Source organism: Dysidea avara, chromosome 7 (assembly GCF_963678975.1).
Source record: "Dysidea avara chromosome 7, odDysAvar1.4, whole genome shotgun sequence".
In the NCBI taxonomy this organism is placed as follows: Eukaryota; Metazoa; Porifera; class Demospongiae; order Dictyoceratida; family Dysideidae; genus Dysidea; species Dysidea avara.
In genome coordinates this window covers 6456903-6476930 of record NC_089278.1, presented here as the reverse complement: position 1 = coordinate 6476930, position 20028 = coordinate 6456903, and the positions used below count along the sequence as shown (strand labels likewise).

General features: G+C 37.2%; 4 protein-coding genes across 4 annotated transcripts in view; 1 reads left to right on the top strand and 3 right to left on the bottom strand.

Annotated features, from left to right (window-relative positions):
• Window positions 1-9610, bottom strand: part of LOC136260005 (protocadherin Fat 4-like) — a 30706-nt gene extending 21096 nt beyond the window's left edge. The window contains exons 1-2 of the mRNA XM_066053599.1: window positions 9559-9610; window positions 7289-7348 (exon numbers count right to left, since the gene is read on the bottom strand). Of these exons, the coding sequence (XP_065909671.1) occupies window positions 7289-7348; window positions 9559-9610 (112 nt within the window). The remainder of the gene's footprint in view (window positions 1-7288; window positions 7349-9558) is intronic.
• Window positions 9611-11892: 2282 nt separating this feature from the next.
• Window positions 11893-13610, top strand: LOC136260004 (uncharacterized). Its single transcript, XM_066053598.1, has 4 exons — window positions 11893-12469; window positions 12519-12738; window positions 12790-12888; window positions 12946-13610. Exons 1-3 carry the CDS (start codon window positions 11893-11895, stop codon window positions 12800-12802), a joined length of 810 nt encoding a protein of 269 aa, XP_065909670.1. The 3' UTR covers window positions 12803-12888; window positions 12946-13610.
• Window positions 13611-14176: 566 nt separating this feature from the next.
• Window positions 14177-15385, bottom strand: LOC136260729 (uncharacterized). Its single transcript, XM_066054574.1, has 4 exons — window positions 15025-15385; window positions 14682-14972; window positions 14348-14473; window positions 14177-14295 (listed from the first exon to the last, which is right to left on the bottom strand). The coding sequence occupies exons 1-3, from the start codon at window positions 15163-15165 to the stop codon at window positions 14375-14377; spliced, it is 531 nt and encodes a 176-aa protein (XP_065910646.1). The 5' UTR covers window positions 15166-15385; the 3' UTR covers window positions 14177-14295; window positions 14348-14374.
• Window positions 15386-18382: 2997 nt separating this feature from the next.
• The window catches only part of LOC136260692 (protocadherin Fat 4-like), a 28952-nt gene continuing 27306 nt past the window's right edge, over window positions 18383-20028 (bottom strand). Inside the window, exons 3-6 of the mRNA XM_066054519.1 lie at window positions 19257-19625; window positions 19073-19203; window positions 18951-19021; window positions 18383-18728 (exon numbers count right to left, since the gene is read on the bottom strand). Coding sequence (XP_065910591.1) covers window positions 18528-18728; window positions 18951-19021; window positions 19073-19203; window positions 19257-19625 — 772 coding nt within the window. The 3' untranslated portion in view covers window positions 18383-18527. The remainder of the gene's footprint in view (window positions 18729-18950; window positions 19022-19072; window positions 19204-19256; window positions 19626-20028) is intronic.

Below are 20028 nucleotides of genomic sequence, written 5' to 3'. Positions count from 1 at the left end.
ACCTAGCAGTGAAATAATCAATCACATACTTTAGTATCAACAAGCTATGCTTGTCTGAAGGCATTAGTAAGTTAGTCAGTCAGTTATTCAGTTATGCAGGCAGTAGAAAATTCCACAAAGATCTTGGAAACATTTTAAGTCTCACATGAAGGCACTTTTTGGACTTAGTTATATCAAGAGTCCGCCAAGGCAATGTGAAAGCATTGTGCAATAAGCTGGTCTGTGGTCATCATTTTTTATGAGATTGTGCAAACCTCCATGATAAATAGTACACATACCGTATGCTAAGAGCATGTCAGCTGTCATGAAAGGTTTGTAACTTGAAATGTGAACCAACCATTATTTCTAGATCAGTGCCTGACTCTATTAAATTGTTTAACTAAAGTCTGGCATTGGTTGTCAAGACATTGGCTTGGTGATTGCTAAATTCCAGGTAAAATTCTGAGAAAATTTACTCCAATAACACCTATAGCCAGTTGTATCATTGTTGTATGCAGAGCTGAAAAAGGCCATTGGCTGATGCTATAGGTTAAAAACATTCACTTACATCATTGTAGTGAGCATGCATTTACAAGTATCTGATACTTTTGATAGACATTCAGCTGGCTGATGATTGACAAGTAACAAGCACTCTATAATTTTACTCATAATGTGACATAGGTGTATTTGTACAATCATGTTATAGTTTTAATGTGTTGTGCATACTACACATTCCTATGTTCTTTGTGATATGTAGGAGATAGGTTTGCTGCATCAAGTAATTTAAATGTAAACAATTACTTTCTACTAATCATATGCCCCACAGGAAGATGTATGCCTTATGTGTATCACTGCAATATTATACACATGTCTTTCAAATATGTTTTTCACTGTAATGAATTTGCTTATGATTAAACAGCCTGTAATATTATTTCAAATAATTTATGATAATGGTTGTAGATTTGATATAGTGAACTTGGGAAACAAACTAGAACAATTAAATTTGTCGGCAATGCACAAAATGCATGTGTAGTTGGAGCATATAATTATCAGATTCAGTCCTAATCCAGAGCCCATATTTATATTCAAGAACTCCTATTGCTATAATGCATTGAAAATGCAAATTTAACTCACCAATCACTATAAAAATACTGTATAGTGGATTTCTGTGAGGGGAAATTTTTCATGATTTTTGTGGATTGGAAACTATCCATGCATGGTCATATCCCCCCTTAATTATATGCAGCTCGGCATTGTTAAATGCTTAATGTAATGTATAAAAGATCCCGAAGAAGCAAAAATTTCCCCCTCAAATAAATTTAGAGTATCAGTTTTAAGTGTCTAGCCCGTGTACGTAAACATCATCCAATTGTGAGTATATATGTCATCCTGTAATTTACTTGCCAATAATCAGCCAGTTATTAACCAGATTAAATTATACAATATTCAGCAAGTATATGCACTTGGCGCATGTCTTATTGATTGGTTCATGGGAACATATACAGTCACTAGGTTACTTAGCATGCATTGTTTCATAAAAAATGTTTCAAGAAGATGAGTTCACTATCATAGATGGCTCCAGGATTTTTGGTGACTGGTTTCTGATCAAGAGCATAGCTAGATTTTTGGTGAAGACCAAAAAAAAGGTAACTGCCTGCTGAGCCGGAATAACTGCCCTCCACTAACTATATATTAATATCACTGATAAAGTACACATGAATCCTTATTTATAGCTACATAGCTTGCTACACTGCTGCTCTGAATACTGTGACTACTTTATTAGAGTGATTGACTGCTCTATTAGAGTATCTCTATCTGAACGTGACCAGTTTCCGGAAACCTCAGAAACCCCCCTGGAGCCGCCCCTGACTATTGAGGTTGGTTTTCAGTAGAATTGAACTTTACCATTTGCAGAGCTTGCAAAGCTAGCAAATTGATCATATATAGGACATGCATGTTTTAGAGGGCTGCAACAGCCTTTGTGTCACTGCATGCAAAGCTCATTTCATATAACACTTGCCAGTAATATGCTCAAGGTACACACAGTATAATTATATAACAGTGTATAGCTCAATGCCACTCAATTAAAATCTTCCGCTCCATTAAATCTGCACATTCCATGTGGTGCATGAGTATACGCTTAGCCTGCAACAGTTTTGCATGTATCCAGGTCGTCCCAATGCTCTGACTGTTACAAATGATATCTAATTGCATTGTTTAGTCATTAACTGTTTAGGTTTTGCTGGATCATGTGTGATCTTGTTATATGCCAACATATACCTGGCAAGTGAATGTCCCTATAACAAATCCCCCCTTCTGTATATAATATTATACTCATTGCACCATATTGTCCTGATCTATTTATCTACAAGAGTAGAAACTTAGTGCCCATATTGGAGCAAAAGAGTGCATGTTTTAGAGACTATATGCAGAGTTTGCTCAAATGGAAGTTCAACGTCACTTAGCTGTAGTTTTCTGTAAACATGATAAGCCGCCACATGTTTCTTTCCAAAGGATGTTTCTAATGGAAATGGATCACCTGCATGCATGCCTGTATAATACACCTCGACAGCAACAGCTAATGCACGCGACATAAAATAATAGCTCGTCGAATCAATAGCTCATTTTACAATTTAATCAGTATAGCTAGCGGTTACCCGTAAGTTTGGGCTGGCATGCAGTTTATCCTACCGAGCGGCTTGCCAGAACTCAGTCGTATGCTGAGTGGTATTAGCTGCGCTGTTCCAGAAGCATGTACTGTCCAGTATAGCTACATGACTATACAGTTATATCTATCAATGCATGCATGCAACTACTCACTCAAGATCCAATATGTCGCTAGTAGCCACATTCTGACCGGATTCGAGATCTCCATTTGTGCACACCGTACTAAGATTTGCTGCTCAGCATGCTAGTAATAGACTTTTAAGTCATTATGTGGGGGTGAATGAAAACGTCCGGGACCGAGAGAAAACCGGGATGTGGCTCACGTGAGTTTGATTCAATTGAAGCATGTAAGAAAAGCAAACAGAGCTCTAGAGAGTAAGAACAGACTAATAAAGCTTCAAAATACCTTTATGGCAGCTTGCTGGGTCAGTCTTACTCACCTATAGACACAATCGGAAACGCCCGTATTATTTACGTAGTGACGTCATACGCGCCAATTTGTTGCTAAACATTTTTGTTTTCACAACTAATTAATGTTGGTGTTTCTAATGTTGGCAAATTGAAGCTTGGCGTAGCTGACTACTGTTTTTTATAATTGTATATTTAATGTACAAAACTCAAAATTGAGTAGCTATGACGTACATGTAAACATTAAAGCTAATTAAACAAGTGAATTTCTAAAAGTGTTTTGAAATTGATGAATTTACAAGTTCTTCAGGGAGGGAGTCCCAAAGTCTGATGACAGATGAAAAGAAGGAGTAACTTGATGGGGGGACCAGACAGTTGAAGCATACTCAAGCAGGCATAGGACAAACTTGAAATGTTGAAATGGTTCAGAGGCGAGCAGCAAGGTGGGTGCAGTCAGATTACAGTTTTCAGAGTAGTGTAACAACAATGCTAGACAATCTTAATTGAACCACACTGGAACAGAGACATAAAGCATCTAGATTATCTTTATTTCACAGAATTACTCACCAGCAGGAGCCAGTATTACAAATACCCAATTACTTTCTGCCACAATCCACCAGCACAAGACAATACCACCCACTCAGACTCATACTGCCAGCAGCCAACACCACCAGATACCAAATGAATTATTTTTACAGAACTATTAAAGAATGGAACAATCTACCCTCCTTATGCTATGACAAAGACTTTGTAATAAATGCACACACTCTAGCTAGTTATCTGTAAATATCCCCAAACCATTTTTATATCTCTTTTTTTTTCATTGGATGTAATCAGCATTTTCCTGCCTTCCAATTATCACAATCATAATCATAATCAGGACAGATGTAAGTTGTGTAACAGGCTGATTTGTCGGATGGCTGACACTGATTAAGATTCCTTTGCAAGAAAGTTCTGGTGGAATTGGCTTTGTTGGTTATCTTGTTGATGTCTTCAGACCATGTGAGATTGCTTGTCATGGTAACTCAAACCTACTGTATAGCCTATCGGTATGTTGGGAATAGATGTGGTAGTTCTTCTGTAAACTTTTTGTTATATTAAAGTCTGGTTTTACTTTTCCATCCAGCACTTTGATATGCTATGGCCTCTGATAGTGAGCCATAAGGTAACTAAGTAGTTCCATGTCATAACGGTAGGGCCATTATCTCCATTGAAATAAAACATCATCATCTCCACATATGCTTGCCTGCTCTGTGTCTCCATCTACCTCATCACTGAATGCTGCTACACAAGTACCATGCAAATGTTCATGAAGTATCTCATTCATCGTATTTTCAATGGCAGCGATATGCTTCATTTGACACTTTGAACAATCCTCCCATTCCTTTGTATAGGCATAAAAATTGTGGGCCATCTATTTCCATCTTGCTCAAGCCTTCAATAAATCTAGCAGATTTTTCACTTGAAACCTTTGTAAATCTTTTCTTGAGTATCTCTGTGCATACCTTAAAATATTTTCCTCCACTACGTCCTATTCACTAGTTCTATTAACATGGTACATCTATACAACGATGGTTGTTTATTTGGTGCAGATCGAAATTCACACCATAGTTTAGGTAATACAGTGACAATTTTGTCATTGTCATAAGCCTTGAAAAATGTTTTAATTGATTCTTGTTTTTTGGTACCTGCAAGCTGGACATTGGACAGTCGCTTGATATTAATGGCTCTTGCTGAGATTAGCTGGAGCTCTTTCCTCTGGTGAACATTAATTACTGTCTATAAATTATGCTAACTCCTTCTTCTAATGTAGCAGTGGGCATGGCCCACAAATGTGATGGTGTGATAAAATATCAAACTAAGCTAGAAAGTGAAACCAATGTGAAATATACTCTACACACTATACTAGTCACTACTCTTTGACTCAAACTATATTGGTTAGTAACCGCCACAAAACTGAACCATAATGAGGTAGGGTAAATATTTAATATGTCATGGTTTGTATATTATCTATGATTCTTGCAAAACTTGATGTTCATGTAAATTTCTTCTTTTTTTCTTTACCAGATGATGTCACGTTATTAAACATTTTTAGATTTTGACCAATTAAAACTGCATGGGCTGTTTTAACTATTTTTGCAATTCAATTTAGAGTTAGATTATCAATTTTGGTCAAAGATATGGGTACATAGAAGGCAATGCCTGCAAAGGTGCTCCCTACACAAAGCATACAAAGATGCATGCACAACACATAAACTCTACATGTAACTGAACTTTCTATAGGATTCCAATATATAAACTGACCATTATAGCATCATGGTTTCAGTAAAGAACTACAGACCTATCTCATTTCTTTCCAGTATATCAAAGGTTCTTGAGCGATTAGTGTTTAATAAAATAGTAAATCATCTGGTAACTCAAATTAGTCCCTGTCGGTTTGGCTTTATAAAAGGAGCTTCCACCTTACAACAACTTTTGACTTCCTGACCAACAGCCCAATGCAAATTGATACTATGTATCTGGATATGCGTAAAACTTTTGACACTGTTTCACATGGTATTCTACTAAATCACCTTTGGTCTTTTGGCATTACTGGCACACTGTGGTTGTGGTTTAAATGCTATCTCACTGATCGAGTACAGCAGGTATCTATCAACAGTACCTTAACAGACAGTGTACTACCAGTTATATCTGGCGTCCCCCAGAGTAGTATTTTAGGCCCCCTGTTATATTTTTAGTTTATATGAACAGTATCTCTTCCAGTATAGAAGTTAGCAAAGTATTGAAGTTTGCTGATGACATGAGATGTTTTATGATCATTTCATGTGATGAGGACCGCATTAAGCTCCAGCAAGATATTGGCTCTATTATTCATCAAACATCTCTTTCCAATTTAACTATCAACTTTGCCAAATGTGCTCATGTTCCCTTCAAGTCAATCTCCAACACCAGATATCTTATTTCCAGCACTGAAATCAATTGTCAAGAGACTCAAAAGGACCTGCTCCAGTGACCTGAAGTGGTCAAGTCATTACAATTCAAAGCATACAAATCATTGGCTTTGATACAGCATACATTTTGTTTCAAGTACTGCCCATCAGTCAATGTATATTACTCTAGTTCGTCCTCATCTCACCTATTGCTCACAGTTATGGCGACCGTACCTAATCAAGGACATCTTATAATTTAAGCGTATTCAACGTTGAGCATGCAACCAAACACATATTGAGTAATTATAATATCAGTTATAAGTCCAGGCTATTAGAACTCCATCTTTTACCATTAATGTATATCTTTGAGATCCAGGATGTTTTGTTTGCAGTCAAGTCACTCAAGTCACTTCACAGTTACATTACGTTTACTCAGGGACACATCACACATAACAAACTCAAACATCAACTCCACACCAACAACTTAAATAGAAACTCTTATTTTCATCGTCTTCCTCTTTTGTGGAATGATCTTCCTGTAATTGACACCAATTTATCTATTACAACCATCAAGGCTAAACTGAAGAAATTTATGTGGAATCATTTTGTGGATCACTTCGATGATGACAATCACTGTACCTATCATTTTTTTTGTCCGTGCAGCAAATGCCATGATCTCCCACCAACATCAAACTTTCAGACACTTTATACTATATTCATGTTTTGGGCTGCAAGCACCAGTTGCTTGCAGACCCTTGGCATATTTGCCATAAAGCAATAATAAATACATAAAGAAATAAATAATAAATAAATGGTAGAGAAATCTGAAGCTGACATAGCTAAAGGTTTTACAAGCTTCAAGTTATTAGTCTGTTCTTATTCTCTAGAGCAGACTATATTATTTCCTGGCCTGGAGAGATGTTGGAGTATTGAGGACCTTAAAGTGACTGAGCTATATCTACCACAACCTTTTAATACTCATCCTGCTGCTCTTCTTTGAATATTTTACTATTTTCAAGTGTTTGTGTACATCACTGTTGTAAACAGGATCACATATTCAATAACAGTTGAAATCTGCATGACCATTGCTAAATATAATGCTGCTTTAACATCAACTGAATAACTGTGCATGGTGACTGTTTGTCCAAGAGAACTCCAAGGTAAGTATGCCCGAGTTACTGTTAAGGTATGGTTGTGGTAATTGTGAATAATAAGTGACAGAGATCTGGTGCACCTTATTATTATTATTATTATACACAGAACGTTTTAATATATTGAAAATCTGTTGCCATATCTATATATACCGGCCCATTCTGATAGTCTTTCAAGATCTTGTTGAAAGATGGTAGCATCATATACGCATTCTGCATGGGAATCAAATAATATGCAATCATCAACAAACAGCTGTAGTACCTCTGACAAAACAGTTATGAGATTGAGGATTCACCATTGATAAGTACACACTATGTCATGTCTGATCAGTTAACCATGTCTTGATCCAGTTAAAGCTGTCATTTATAATTCCATATAATTACAACATTGTAACTTTGCAAGTGTCAACTTGTTGTTTTTATCAGGACGTTATTAGCATTCAGATGACTCATTATGTTGTGAATTGAAATATAATGTATTCTTGAACAGATAGAATTGTGAGTCCATAGTTACTATGACTTCATCATTCCTTCCTTGCACAAATGTTTTGCTTTTTCTAATCCAATGGTAATGTGCCTGTTGATATAGACTTCTTAAAGATGACTTTTATGTGAAATTTCAGCACACTGTTTAAGCTAATGGCAAATTTCATCTGGACCACTGGCTTTATTTTTATCAAGATCAGATAAAAATTGGAGTATGTCTTCCACTGCATGAGAATATTATGTCTGGAAAGGGATCTTCAGAGCAGTCAGAAGGAGGGTATACTTGTTAAAATAACTGTTCAAGACTTCAACTTTAGCTCTAATGTCAGTGCATGACTTCCCATCAATGTAGAGATTTCAACACTATCTTTACACTTAGCCCTTATGTGTATGTGTTTTCCAAAACTGCCACCAAATGAGTCATCAAATAGTCAGCCACAATGATTGTTATGAACTTCTGTCAGTTCATTATTTATTAGGTTTTCACTCTGCAATAGGCACTCCAATCTTCTTCCCTATTTAGCAGTATCATACAAGCTTTCAAGAATTGATGTATTGGTGTTTTATGATACATAACATAAATAGATATAAAGTTTCAAAGTTGGTATGGCAGGATGAGATAGGCTGAGATAATAGTGTGCAGGCCTTCAGTTTCAGCTCACACGTGCACTGGTCTTTGTTACTTATAATTATAGAATTTTAGTGGTGGATGCTCTATTAGAGTAGTTGATTGTTCTATTAGAGTATTTAGATTTTTAGCAGCTTCAATTCAAGTCTTATTCCCACTTGTTGATCTTTATAGAGAGATATTGGCGCTTCTCCTTGCTCCTTCCATCTTTTCATTACCCATGTAACCTATATTTAAATTGAACTTGATTCTTACAGCCCAAAACTTAACATTGAATGTGAAGTATGTGCAGACACAGAGAAGTTAATATCTACATCAAATATTCCACTTTATCCCTTCTTTAGTACTGCCACAATTGAGAGCTTAATAATACAAGAAATCAGCAGCTTAATGATAAGTTTCATCTACCACAACATGACGGCAGTGAGGAAGAAAGCATGCATGAGCAGGATCTTATAGCATTTGTCAAAAGTGAATTTTGTGAACCACAAACATCAGATAATTAATCTCCTTTGTATAAATTACTGACCTTGGGACATGTTAAATCAGAGGCTTGGTGAATAAACTGACCAGAATTAGCACACTGAGCAACATGTCATGCTATATTGCAGTATATACTACATCAGAAATGAAATACTCACACCAACAGTGTATATTATGGGAAGGTGGGAGGGGGGGGGACTTACGTAGACAGAAAAAGATGCAAAACAAAGCACAGCATAAGACAGCACACACACTCGGACTTAAAAGGAAGTCATGCATCCAATGAATGATGTTTATCCCAAAGAATCTCAGCCACGTCTAGGGCGAGTAGTTACACACTTGTGTCTAGATATGCCTTGTACAGTTGTACTCTCTTAAAGACTGTTGGCAAGTTTCACAATGGAAGGCAGCACACATGCACTAGTGATGTGCAATAATAAGTGTGCAACTATAACGATTAATCACGATAATTACATCACAATACGATAGTTATCATGATAGTAAATCCAAATGATAAGATGCAAAACCTCCAATGTAGCACTAATTTTACTTATTTTCTATGAATACCGGTAAAGGCACATCCTGTGTACCTGAATGCATATGTCCTGCCAAAATACAGCAAAGTTCAATCTCAGAAAACAGTTAGAATACATAATTGAATAAACAAATGAATGTTTTAATTTTTCAAGTAATTCTGGTGAGGTAATAATGTATAATATTGGTGCTCACGATAATCACAAGCTATGATCATATCACGATAATGAACCACTGCGATACGATTATCACGCTATCGATATTATTGCACATCACTAACATGCACACACACCTGTCCTGTCCTGTCCTGTCCTGTCCTGTTGTAGACTACCCATGTGGGTCATGTCTCCCTCCAATTGAAGGGGCAAAAACGAAGATGTCACACTTGGTGCTTCGCTCTCTGGTGTATGGTAAGGCCCCTAGTGTTCTTGAACCAACGTTGGCAAGTTGGACACTGCACTGCATCAGACTGGGGTTCATTGCATTCATGACACTTTAAATCTCCAGATCTCCTGAACTGTCTTCCACAAACTCCACATACTATTGGCACCTGCCGGCAGGTTGACTGCTGGTCCATTCATCGCTGACTCATCCTTCCTACATCTGTGTACTGCCAAACCTCCCCTACTCCTGAACCATCGATCACAGAGTTGACACTGCACAGCACCAGCGTGCTCCTGGATTGGTTTAGACCTCTCCACAGTACATTTATGACATACTTTATCACATTCTCTTCAGAAGCTCCATGGCATACTACGTCCTTTACTGGTTGATTGAGCAGCTCCACACTGTGGCTACAAATAGATCTCCACTTTTCCCTCTCCTGAGCTTGACGATACCAATAACCATCACTTATCTCCACATTCTTCAAATCACTTTTTGCAAGATCTCTCCACCGCTTCCTTGGTCCACAAAATGGACGGGAATGAGACAACCATCCAAAGAGACAAATCTTCAGAAAGCAAAAATCTGGCATTCTAGACAAATGCCTAAGCCACTCCAGGTGTCGGTGTTCCAGCTTGGTTTCTGAATGGAAGATTGTTAAGTATTAGAGAATCTGGACATAACCATATTTTAGATGTTAGCAGAATCAGATGTTTATTTCTAAGAACTGCTGACACATTTCCCATATTTGGATGTAAGAATAAACTGTTTAATGTTGAGGACTACATGATACATCAGGTGATTGGACTGAGGTCACAACAACAACTTGCGATATAAAAAGGGCTAACTGAAAGCAAACCTCCTGAGTCTGTTAGGTTAGTAAAACTGGTGGCATTGCAGTTAATATTGAATCTGTGAGCAGGATCAATAAGAAGAACAGTTAAGAAGAAGAAAACAGTCAAAAGATTACGTGCTGGGGAAGAAGATAGTTTGAGAAGAAGACTAGACTGAAATTTACTATCTATTTTTTTATTGTGCTAAATCATTAAAATCTAACAATATTGAAAACAACTGGGAGCAGAGGATGGTTCAAGATGGATGAAGGTCAGGATAAAGGTCAGGAAGAAGCTACTTTACAAACAGAGAATGGCATGGTTGATGGAGGCTTTCAGACCATACAGCCAGAAGAAACAGTAGGAGATTTAAAAAGAGCCAAAGCAGCAGCAAAAACAGCCTTTACAAAAGTAAGAAGGTATCTACTTACCTTATTACAGAGACAAGATGTTAATAGACAAGCTATAGAGAATAGTTGTGATGAGCTAGACCATGCACTGGAGAAGGCAATGGGAGTAATGGAGGACTTAGTAACAAGGTACAAGATAGAGAAGGAACATAGAAATGTTGAAAAGCTTAGTGGAGAAATAGAACAAATTGAAATTGAATATAGTGATGCACAGAATTGAGCGCAACAAGTGATAGATGTGCTAAGCAACCCCAGAGTTTATGATAAGTTTTTAAAAGCACTATCACATAAGGAAGCAGAAGTTCCAGTAGAGCAGACAGAAACACATCGGACACCCCCACCAGCGATAAGTGACAGTAGTCAGGAAGTGCCACCAACTGTAAGCTTGGATTATAGTGTTAATCAAGGTTAATATTCAACAGACTCAGCACTGATTGGGCTAGACATGTGGAAGCAACTAAAAAAGAGTGACAATACCAGTATTCTCAGGAGATAAGATAACATATTTGAATTGGAAGGCTGCTTTCACTGTGTGTGTAGATAAGGCACCAGCAACAGCTGAGTATAAGCTGCTGCAGCTGAGACAGTGCCTAGCAGGAGAGGCTTTTAAAGCTATCGAGAACTTGGGACTGCAAAGGAAAGATTAGATAGGACGTTTGGGGGGCAACATCGTCAGGGGCAACATCGTCAGATTGCCTTATATTTGGAGGAAGTAGATAACTTTAGACCAATATTTCCAGACAATTTCCGAGATTTAGATATTTAGAGAAGTTTGCTGATCTCTTGGATATTACAATCGTAAATTTAAAGGAAGCAGATAGATCAGGAGAACTTAATGATGGTCTGCTGTATATGAAATTGCAGAAGAAGATTCCTGCACAAATGTTGGCTAACTATCATAGATGGATTTTTGAGAAGTAAAAGAGAGAGTTGGTTGAAGCACTACGGAGTGGGTAATTAAGGAAGCCAAGTTCCAAACCAAAGCATTAGAAGCAGCTCATGGGCTTTCTGCACCAAAATCAGGGAAGTTTGAGACTAAGAGATTTAGTGTTCACTCATTTTTTTGGAAAATCTCACACAAAGTCAGATGTCGGTGCACAACGACAGTATTCATCAAGAACATGTAGAGTGTGTGGTAAATCTCATGGGGCATGGGCATGTCCAGAGTTCAAGCAGATGAATGTACAGAACAGGTGGGCTAGTGCTAAGCAAAATAAATTTTGTTTTTGTTGTCTAGGAGAAGGCCACCAGGGACAGTTTTGTAACCGCATGAAGGTGTGTGGTATCAACAACTGTAAGGAGGTGCACCATCGACTACTACACAGTGGTTCAAGTCAATCATCCACAAACAATCAGACAAATGAGATTGTGTCTGAAATGAATGAAGAGATACAACCACTTAGACAACAAGAGGTCAAAGCAGGAGAGAGCAGTACTTGCGGTGAAGGGGAGCCAAAAGAAAAGAGTCAGAAAGAAGGCACATTCACCACAGTGATAACGAAGAAAGGAGATACACCAGGTACAATAGCTTTGAACAGTTCCTGTATTTTTAAGAAATGGGCAAAAAAGGGTGAAGGTAAATGCACTATTGGATGATGCAAGTACTAAGACCTATATTAATTCAGATGTTGCTGCAGAATTAGGTCTTCAGGGGTATCTACAACAGGTGAATGTTAGTGTCTTGAATAGTCATGTTGAAACCTTTGAAACCTCACCAGTGCAGTGTACAATTGAGAGTTTAGATGGGAAATCAAACATTACAGCCTTTATAGCAGAAAAAGTCACAGGAGACCTGAGAGCAATAGACTGGAGTACATTTTCCAGACAGTGGCCTCATTTACAGAAGTTAGAGTTTCCTAAGTTAGGGTCAAGGCCGACAGTTGGATGTTTTAATAGGTCTGGATTGTAGTGATCTTCACTATTCATTCCAAGATGTCCGAGGAACACAAGGACAGCCAGTGGCATGATTGACACCACTAGGTTGGACATGCATTGGTAACGTAGGAAGCAATAATGCTAATACTAATTTTGCTTACACTTACTTTTCTGCAGATCAACAGGACATGGAAAGAATTTACAAAAGTTCTGGGAAACCGATACAAGTGGTATGGAGAAAGGATCATTATTTAAGACTGACGAGAGGGCTGCTTTAGATATGGCAGAAAGATCTATTACATGCAACAACAGATACTATAGAATTGCTATACCCTGGAAGGTACTAACTACTGATCATCTAGTGCGTTGTTACCACAGCAACAAAGTCGGGTTATCATTGGACACATACAGGAGAAAAGCACTCCACAAAGACCATTTGATGTGACAGAACAATTGTTCAGCTTGTATCCTTCAGTACCCAGCAACAACAGCAGCTAGTAACAGTTATATCCTATCGCTACTCCACCCAATTTATACATGAAATAGTCTGCCAGCATGTGCTACAGCAGCTGAAGTATTGGTGATATTGAACTCTGTACTGTCTCTTATTATCCATTGCATGTTGATATACTTTACATCTACCTCCCTCCACATGGTGAGACAAATCTATACAAGGCTATAATCTTGCATACTGTCTTCTTGCCATGTACCAGATGTATTGATCTCCCACCATTTAATTATCATACCATGAATGCTTTTAGCACAGTATGGCAGTTGTGGGGCATTAGCACAAGGTTTAATGCCCAGTTTTCTCTCTTTCCTAATTAATAACATAAGTAACTGAAAGTGACTATCAGCTAGGTATAAGTATAGTGATGTGGTGCACAGTAGGTAGGGTAGTTACATGAATTGCTCAAAATTTTTAATAACAATATCAGATTTTGTGAATCATGATGTTTAACCGATTGTGTAACCTAATGCTCTATTAGGATTGACTGTACCATTACGGTATCCTATCTGTACTTTCTGCATGTCCTGAACAGAGAGATTTACAGTTTTTGTAGTATTCTTCACAACTCCCCCAGTTGTGTTGTGGTTAGTAACAACCTTTTTGCCTTTGATTTTTGCAGATACAAAATTCTTAACTACTTGAATATTCTTTCCCTACTCTTTAAGAGCTGGCTATGTCTTTTTTGGCCACTCATATGATGTTGTGATCCAGCAAATCACAATAATTATGTTTTGTATGTATTTTAACACTGATATTTCTCATAGTAGATATGGAATTAGTATTACAGTTTGTGAATTTAACTAGTCAAATCTTCAATGTCAGGTACACCATATATACATAATGCAGTACTTGTAAAGTATTTCAATTTGTCTACTGCTGGCCAACCATACCAACATGTATAGTTAACACTACATCATACCAATGTACTGTAAATGGTACACACATTTAATACACTAACAATGAAAATATATGTCCATAACAGTAAAATCGTTCAGAAACAGAAAATGGGAAAAGTTCTGAAACAGTATAAAATGATAAAATTTTACATTTGAAATATCACTTGCTTACTTCAAGAATGTAGCTAGTTTTGTAATCTCAGTAGATCACAAAACACACTTGTTCAAAGTGATGTGGTCTACACGTCTGCCACCATGCCCTACCAAGACGATGACGATACAGCAACACTGCCTTAGCCTGTTAACAACATTTACTGAATTAGTCACTATCACACTCGCCCTACAAGACCATGGACATGACGTGCTGGTCACCATACAACTCTTGTGATTGTTCCATAACATGTTACATGTAGTGTTGCTTTTACATCTGTCTTTTGCCTCTTTACATGACGGTAGATGTGACAATACTAACAATCTGTATGTGTGTTTTAACAATTCATATGTACCTTATCAAACAGGAAACGGTTCTTGAACATTTCTTTGCACAACTCTGGATAAGTGTTGCACTCACACTGAGTAATATTCTTTCCAAACTCCTTGTATTCTACTAGTTCCTTTGCAGCTTCCTTGCACATCATTTCTTGGTCAGCTGTCATGGGTTTTCCTGAAAACGCCAGGGTACATTTATCAGTGTAGCTAAAGAATTGTTCTCGGCATTGCATGTCTCTATTACAGGTCTCCATGAGATAGAAACAATCGTCTCTGATGTTTGGTCTGTTCCGGTCAGGCCTGTCCACCTGAAATGCACATTTATAATAATATGCCACACATAGTAGTCAACTTGCTCACGTCACAATAATGATCTGGCCTGAGGTTACAAATGTCCTGAAGATTTCTGTGCCAAGCTTGACACTGCACACTCTCCCTAGCAGTCATATCATCACCCTGACAGTCACAGCATGCCGTCCTATGGTAATTTGAACCAGCCATTTGGTTCAGAGCTTGTCTACATTCATGAGTACACTGAGGACGTGGGCCAACACCTCTATCCCATAATAAAATGTTTGAGCATGGAGCTGTAATCACCAAACCTGCTGCTATAAGTAATGCTGCTGCTCATAATAGTAGGGTAGCTTAACAAAATTTTTGTTACAGAGCGGATAAAAGCACCATTTTCGGTTTACATGTTCTTTATGGTGTACTTATCAATATTAGATGGGGTGCCCACCAAACCTAATTATGTGTGGGCTGAACACAAAATAGCCATCAGCAGCCCTATAGTGCATTCACGGTGTGTGTATATATATATATATAGAGAGAGAGAGAGTGTATGAAATACACTTACATAGTTTTCCTATTTTATATTTTGCATTAAATATGTACAGACTTGTCAAATGAATTAGCAAATGGCACTGTAATTTTGCATGCAGTGCAATTTGAGTAGCCTTCTTAGACCAGTTAGTGGCACTTAATACCAATGTTTAAGATGCATGTTCACAACCGTGCTGTGGTAAATGCATCAACAGGCATTTTTACACTATGTAATACACAATTTTTGTCTCAAGCTACAGTGTATAGCGTATAGCTCATGCACACAGTGCAGTTTGGTGATAACTGTTAACATTAGACCCATAGAGAAGACTACTCATTGCAAATTGCATATGTGCAAATATACACTACAATTTACTGTTTCATTTGACAAGTTTGTGCATATTAAATGCCAAATATAATTCAATAAAATAGGAAAACTAACTCCACATTCAAGTGTACGGTATACTGTTAATGTACTATACTGGGGCTACTTGATCCACACATTATTAGGTTTATACATCATTCCCGGCACCTTTTAAAGCTTCGACCAATGTAAAAGATTTATAATTAGTATTGTCTTTATGCAAGGGTAGATTTCTCAGTTCATTTTCTGATCAACCTACCTATAGACAATTGAGGCTCAAACATTGATTTAAATTATTAGTTTGCTTAGGGGCTGGTGCTTAGTACATTCTCTAAAATGTTAAGGCAATTTTGAAAAAGCCTATAAGTTACAGACTCTTTTCCACAACCTAACTTGCTTTCAAGGGAAAAGCAAGAATGTATATTTGGTGGCAAGTGTAGTTATAGTAGCCATCCAAGAAAGCTATCTAATATTTCATGCATCTTTTCCAGCACCTTTTAAAGTTTTCAGCAATGCGAAATATTTAGTATTGTCTCTGGTTCAAAGTAGTCTTGCCAGCCAGCCTGTATTTCTTTCTTTTGTCATTTGGTTGGGAAAAAAGATTTGGGATTTGGTCTTTTTTCCCGACCAATTGACAAAAGAAAAAGTACAGGCTGGCTAGCGAGACGAAGTTTAAAGATGAAAGTGCAAACTAGTTTACTATTGAATATTGTATCACGACAATCTATTCTAAAGTGGTGGTGGCTCTGTGGCACTTAACATGCTAAGTGGTAATAATACGGTATGCAGACAGGAAAGGTTTGCAGACCATTGCAAAGCAAATGCTTTAAAAGTAATATTGTAGTATAGTGCATCTTAATAAGCTGTGAAGTAACCACATGGACAATTCATTCTGTTGACCACTTTGCATTTCAAGTACCTCCATTATAACCAGGTAGGCATAGATTTTGTTTGCTGAGATATACAGTATGTTTCTGCATGTATCTTTTTGAATCTTGAGTTGCCTTGTAGACTTTCCATTCAAGTGACACTCTATTGTGTCATCTAAAATTGCATGGTAAAATTTCATTCTGTATAGTCATAACAGGGTGGACCTACTCCAGGAGGTTATAATCAATTACTACACTAACCGTGACATGCAGTAGCTGAATGTAATTTCAAAAACTCAAAAAATGCTTACAAACTATACTCCCCAGCATAATAGGTTACTAGATCATCAACATAATTATGTCACATATAAACGTTAGTTGGAAGCACACCAAAGATGCAAACTGTTACGATATGCTGTCCTACCATGAGACTGGCAAGTTTAAGGGCAAACAGGTCAAAAATTAGACTTACCATACACTTAATAAACAACTTAAGAGAAACCAAAGAAAGTGTTGCTTTCCTTATCCCTATACTCTTAACATGCATTGTGGGGGATGGGTAACTTTGGAAATGAATTACACAGTGAAGTTTGAATAATACAGCACATTTAGATGCCATTCTGGGGTCTGGGGTTATCTTCCCCAGGAATATTATAGATTATTAATGACATTTTAGACTGTTCTTATTGTGCTTTTACAAATAAATTATTAGCTACAGGCCTACAGCTTATTAAAGGAGATATTTACAATATATCTGTTAATGGTTGACTGCTCTATTAGAGTATTTAGATTTTTTGCTACAAGCAGTGACCAATAATAATGGGGGCGTGGCACCCCTTCTATAAATGGTCCAAATGCTTCAACAAATCTTCAGAACAAAATTGGTGTTTTTATCCGCTTCATAACAATTTCCTCAAAATTTGATGCTAAGCTACTCTACTATATCTCTGTACCCATGAAATGTTTGACTGTATATATGCACAAAGTAACTCCTTGTTGTTAGCTCCAAAGCCAGTGCAGGGAATGCTTGACCCTGCCTGGTCCTCCACCACATGGTCAGGGACAGGGGTGCCACACCACCATCTCAGGATTATTACAACTTTAGGTTAACTAGGTTAATGAGAGTCCTTAAAGTTGCTGGCTTGAAGAAACCATGTGGCTCCTTAGGTACTTGCCTAGATTGCAAGTCTTCTGGGGACTAATTAGAAGTCACCACCTGGTCTGGATTTTCAGTTTTCTGCATTCAATAGAGTTTTGTTCAATTTTATACAGATTTCAGCAGTCTTGATTAAAGGTCCCTAATATGGGATAATGTTAATAAATAATCCTTAATTTTATATACACCCAAGTTTTATTTTAAAATCATACTCCTTCACTTAGGTTTCAAGTTGTTTGCATGGAGACGGATCAAGTCACCAGGTGATCTGGTTGCATTCAAGAGCATTTTTTTCAGGAGGGTTCAAGTTTTGATATTTTGACTCTCTGCTATAGCTTGCACCCTTTTGGGGTTCCTAGTAGAATACAGTAGTGATAAAATAAATTGATTAACCTTACTGTAAACCTATGCAGTATCGAACTGATAAGACTCCAGGACACTCCTCGTGTATTTAATATGCAAGTTGTGCCAGACCGCCAGTATGTCAGACTTTATATTCTATACAGCTGTGTTATATATTATTACATTCAATAATGCAGCATACAGTATGCTATACAACTATGTGTTCTTGTACTCTGATTAAGCAATGGAAATGTATGTAGCTATGTGCAAAGTGTATACAAACATGTTAAACCTGTATTCTGTGTGTTTATTACTTCTTTTTAGTCCGCTTCTTTTTCTCTTGTTTCTTCAGAATGCTTTCACCTTCTTGAAATTTATCCAAGATCTCTTTCAAATATGGACCCATGTTCCATTTTATTTGAGATTGACTTCCCTCAGATGTGACAACAGATACATCAGTGTTGGATGGATGCAAAATATTTTCTTCATCATTGAAATCTGATTCTTCCTCCTGTATGGAAATATTTACATATAGCAATTTTACACACTTTCTATAAAATAATTTTAAGTTCATGTCAGAATATCTATGCACAATATGTTTGGGTCATCATCTTACAAACACTTATACACAACTGTAGGTTGCATTATACTGGCTAATCTCTCTCTTTGCAACAACATGCAGCAGCAAAATTCACATTTACATGACTAGTGAGCTGTATGGTAAGTTTCTTACATTCATGAAAGTAGTCATCATTAATTCATTTTCACCATGATGTTCATAAAGCATTCTACTCTCTGGATCATCTGTACAAATGTAGTGAGGATAACAGCAGTATCCATTAAGTGTTAACTGACCATGAGCAAATTCATCACCATCGTCCATAGTGGGGTAGCCATACCCTGGCCAAACTGTGCCATGTCCTAATGGAAATGCTTGTGGGAAAAACGTATCATCTGTCACTCTCTTAGCAACATGTACGAAGGGGCTGCATAGAATTAGTAAATAGACGCAAGACAGATAACATATGGATCAACTTACTCTTTTTCTTTCTCTTCTCTCAAACAGCATACACAGATGCAGCATATCAGACAGAACAAGAATGATAGCAGTAAAAATGCACTAACAGTGATTACAGCTATGCCAGTGGTAGATTCTGGCCATGTGGTGGAATCTTCTATTGGCACAGTTGCTACTCTGACATCTAGATCTCTAATACACAGCTCTTCCACTAGCATTGCATTTGTAATATCATATCTTGAGGTGTTCAAGAAGTTCTCCAAATCTATTCCTTTATAGAAATTTTTTGCCAAAGCCATTGCTACCGTATCTGATGTATAAAGTTCACTAGTCCAATTTGGGTAGAAATTGTTTTGGGTTATCATGTAAACTCTGACCTCTGCCATTATCCTGCAAATGCAAAGAAATTCTATAATACTATATATGTCAACATAATATAGAGAACTCTTGTCTGTATGTATGTTCATGATATAATCGATCAATGTATTCATCTGGCTTAGTATACAAAGCAATGCTAAATGCAAGTCTCATTTACAAGCTAGGGAATGGTCATCACAAAGTCATTGATTTGGTGTTACCAAGAGTTTATACACCATTATAAACTCTTGGTGTTACTATAGGATTTGATTTGTACAACAAGTGTTACTGTTGCTAAAATTAATTTCACTTGCTCAAATGTCGTAGCAGATTTCCCAAGATTTAAAACCATACATAGCAAAACTATGGCAGTAGTACAAATGTCATTCCATTTGAAGGAAGGAACACTGAGCTGCATGTGCTTAGCAATAAAATT

Coding starts and splice junctions, on each gene's coding strand:
- LOC136260004 (XM_066053598.1), top strand. CDS start 11,893: ATGGGCTTTCTGCACCAAAATCAGGGAAGTTTGAGACTAAGAGATTTA. Junction 12,470..12,518: donor ATGGGCAAAAAAGGGTGAAG/GTAAATGCACTA, acceptor ATATTAATTCAG/ATGTTGCTGCAGAATTAGGT.
- LOC136260729 (XM_066054574.1), bottom strand. CDS start 15,165: ATGGCTGGTTCAAATTACCATAGGACGGCATGCTGTGACTGTCAGGGT. Junction 14,973..15,024: donor GGCCAGATCATTATTGTGAC/GTGAGCAAGTTG, acceptor TGTGCATTTCAG/GTGGACAGGCCTGACCGGAA. Junction 14,474..14,681: donor ACCGTTTCCTGTTTGATAAG/GTACATATGAAT, acceptor TGTTGTTAACAG/GCTAAGGCAGTGTTGCTGTA.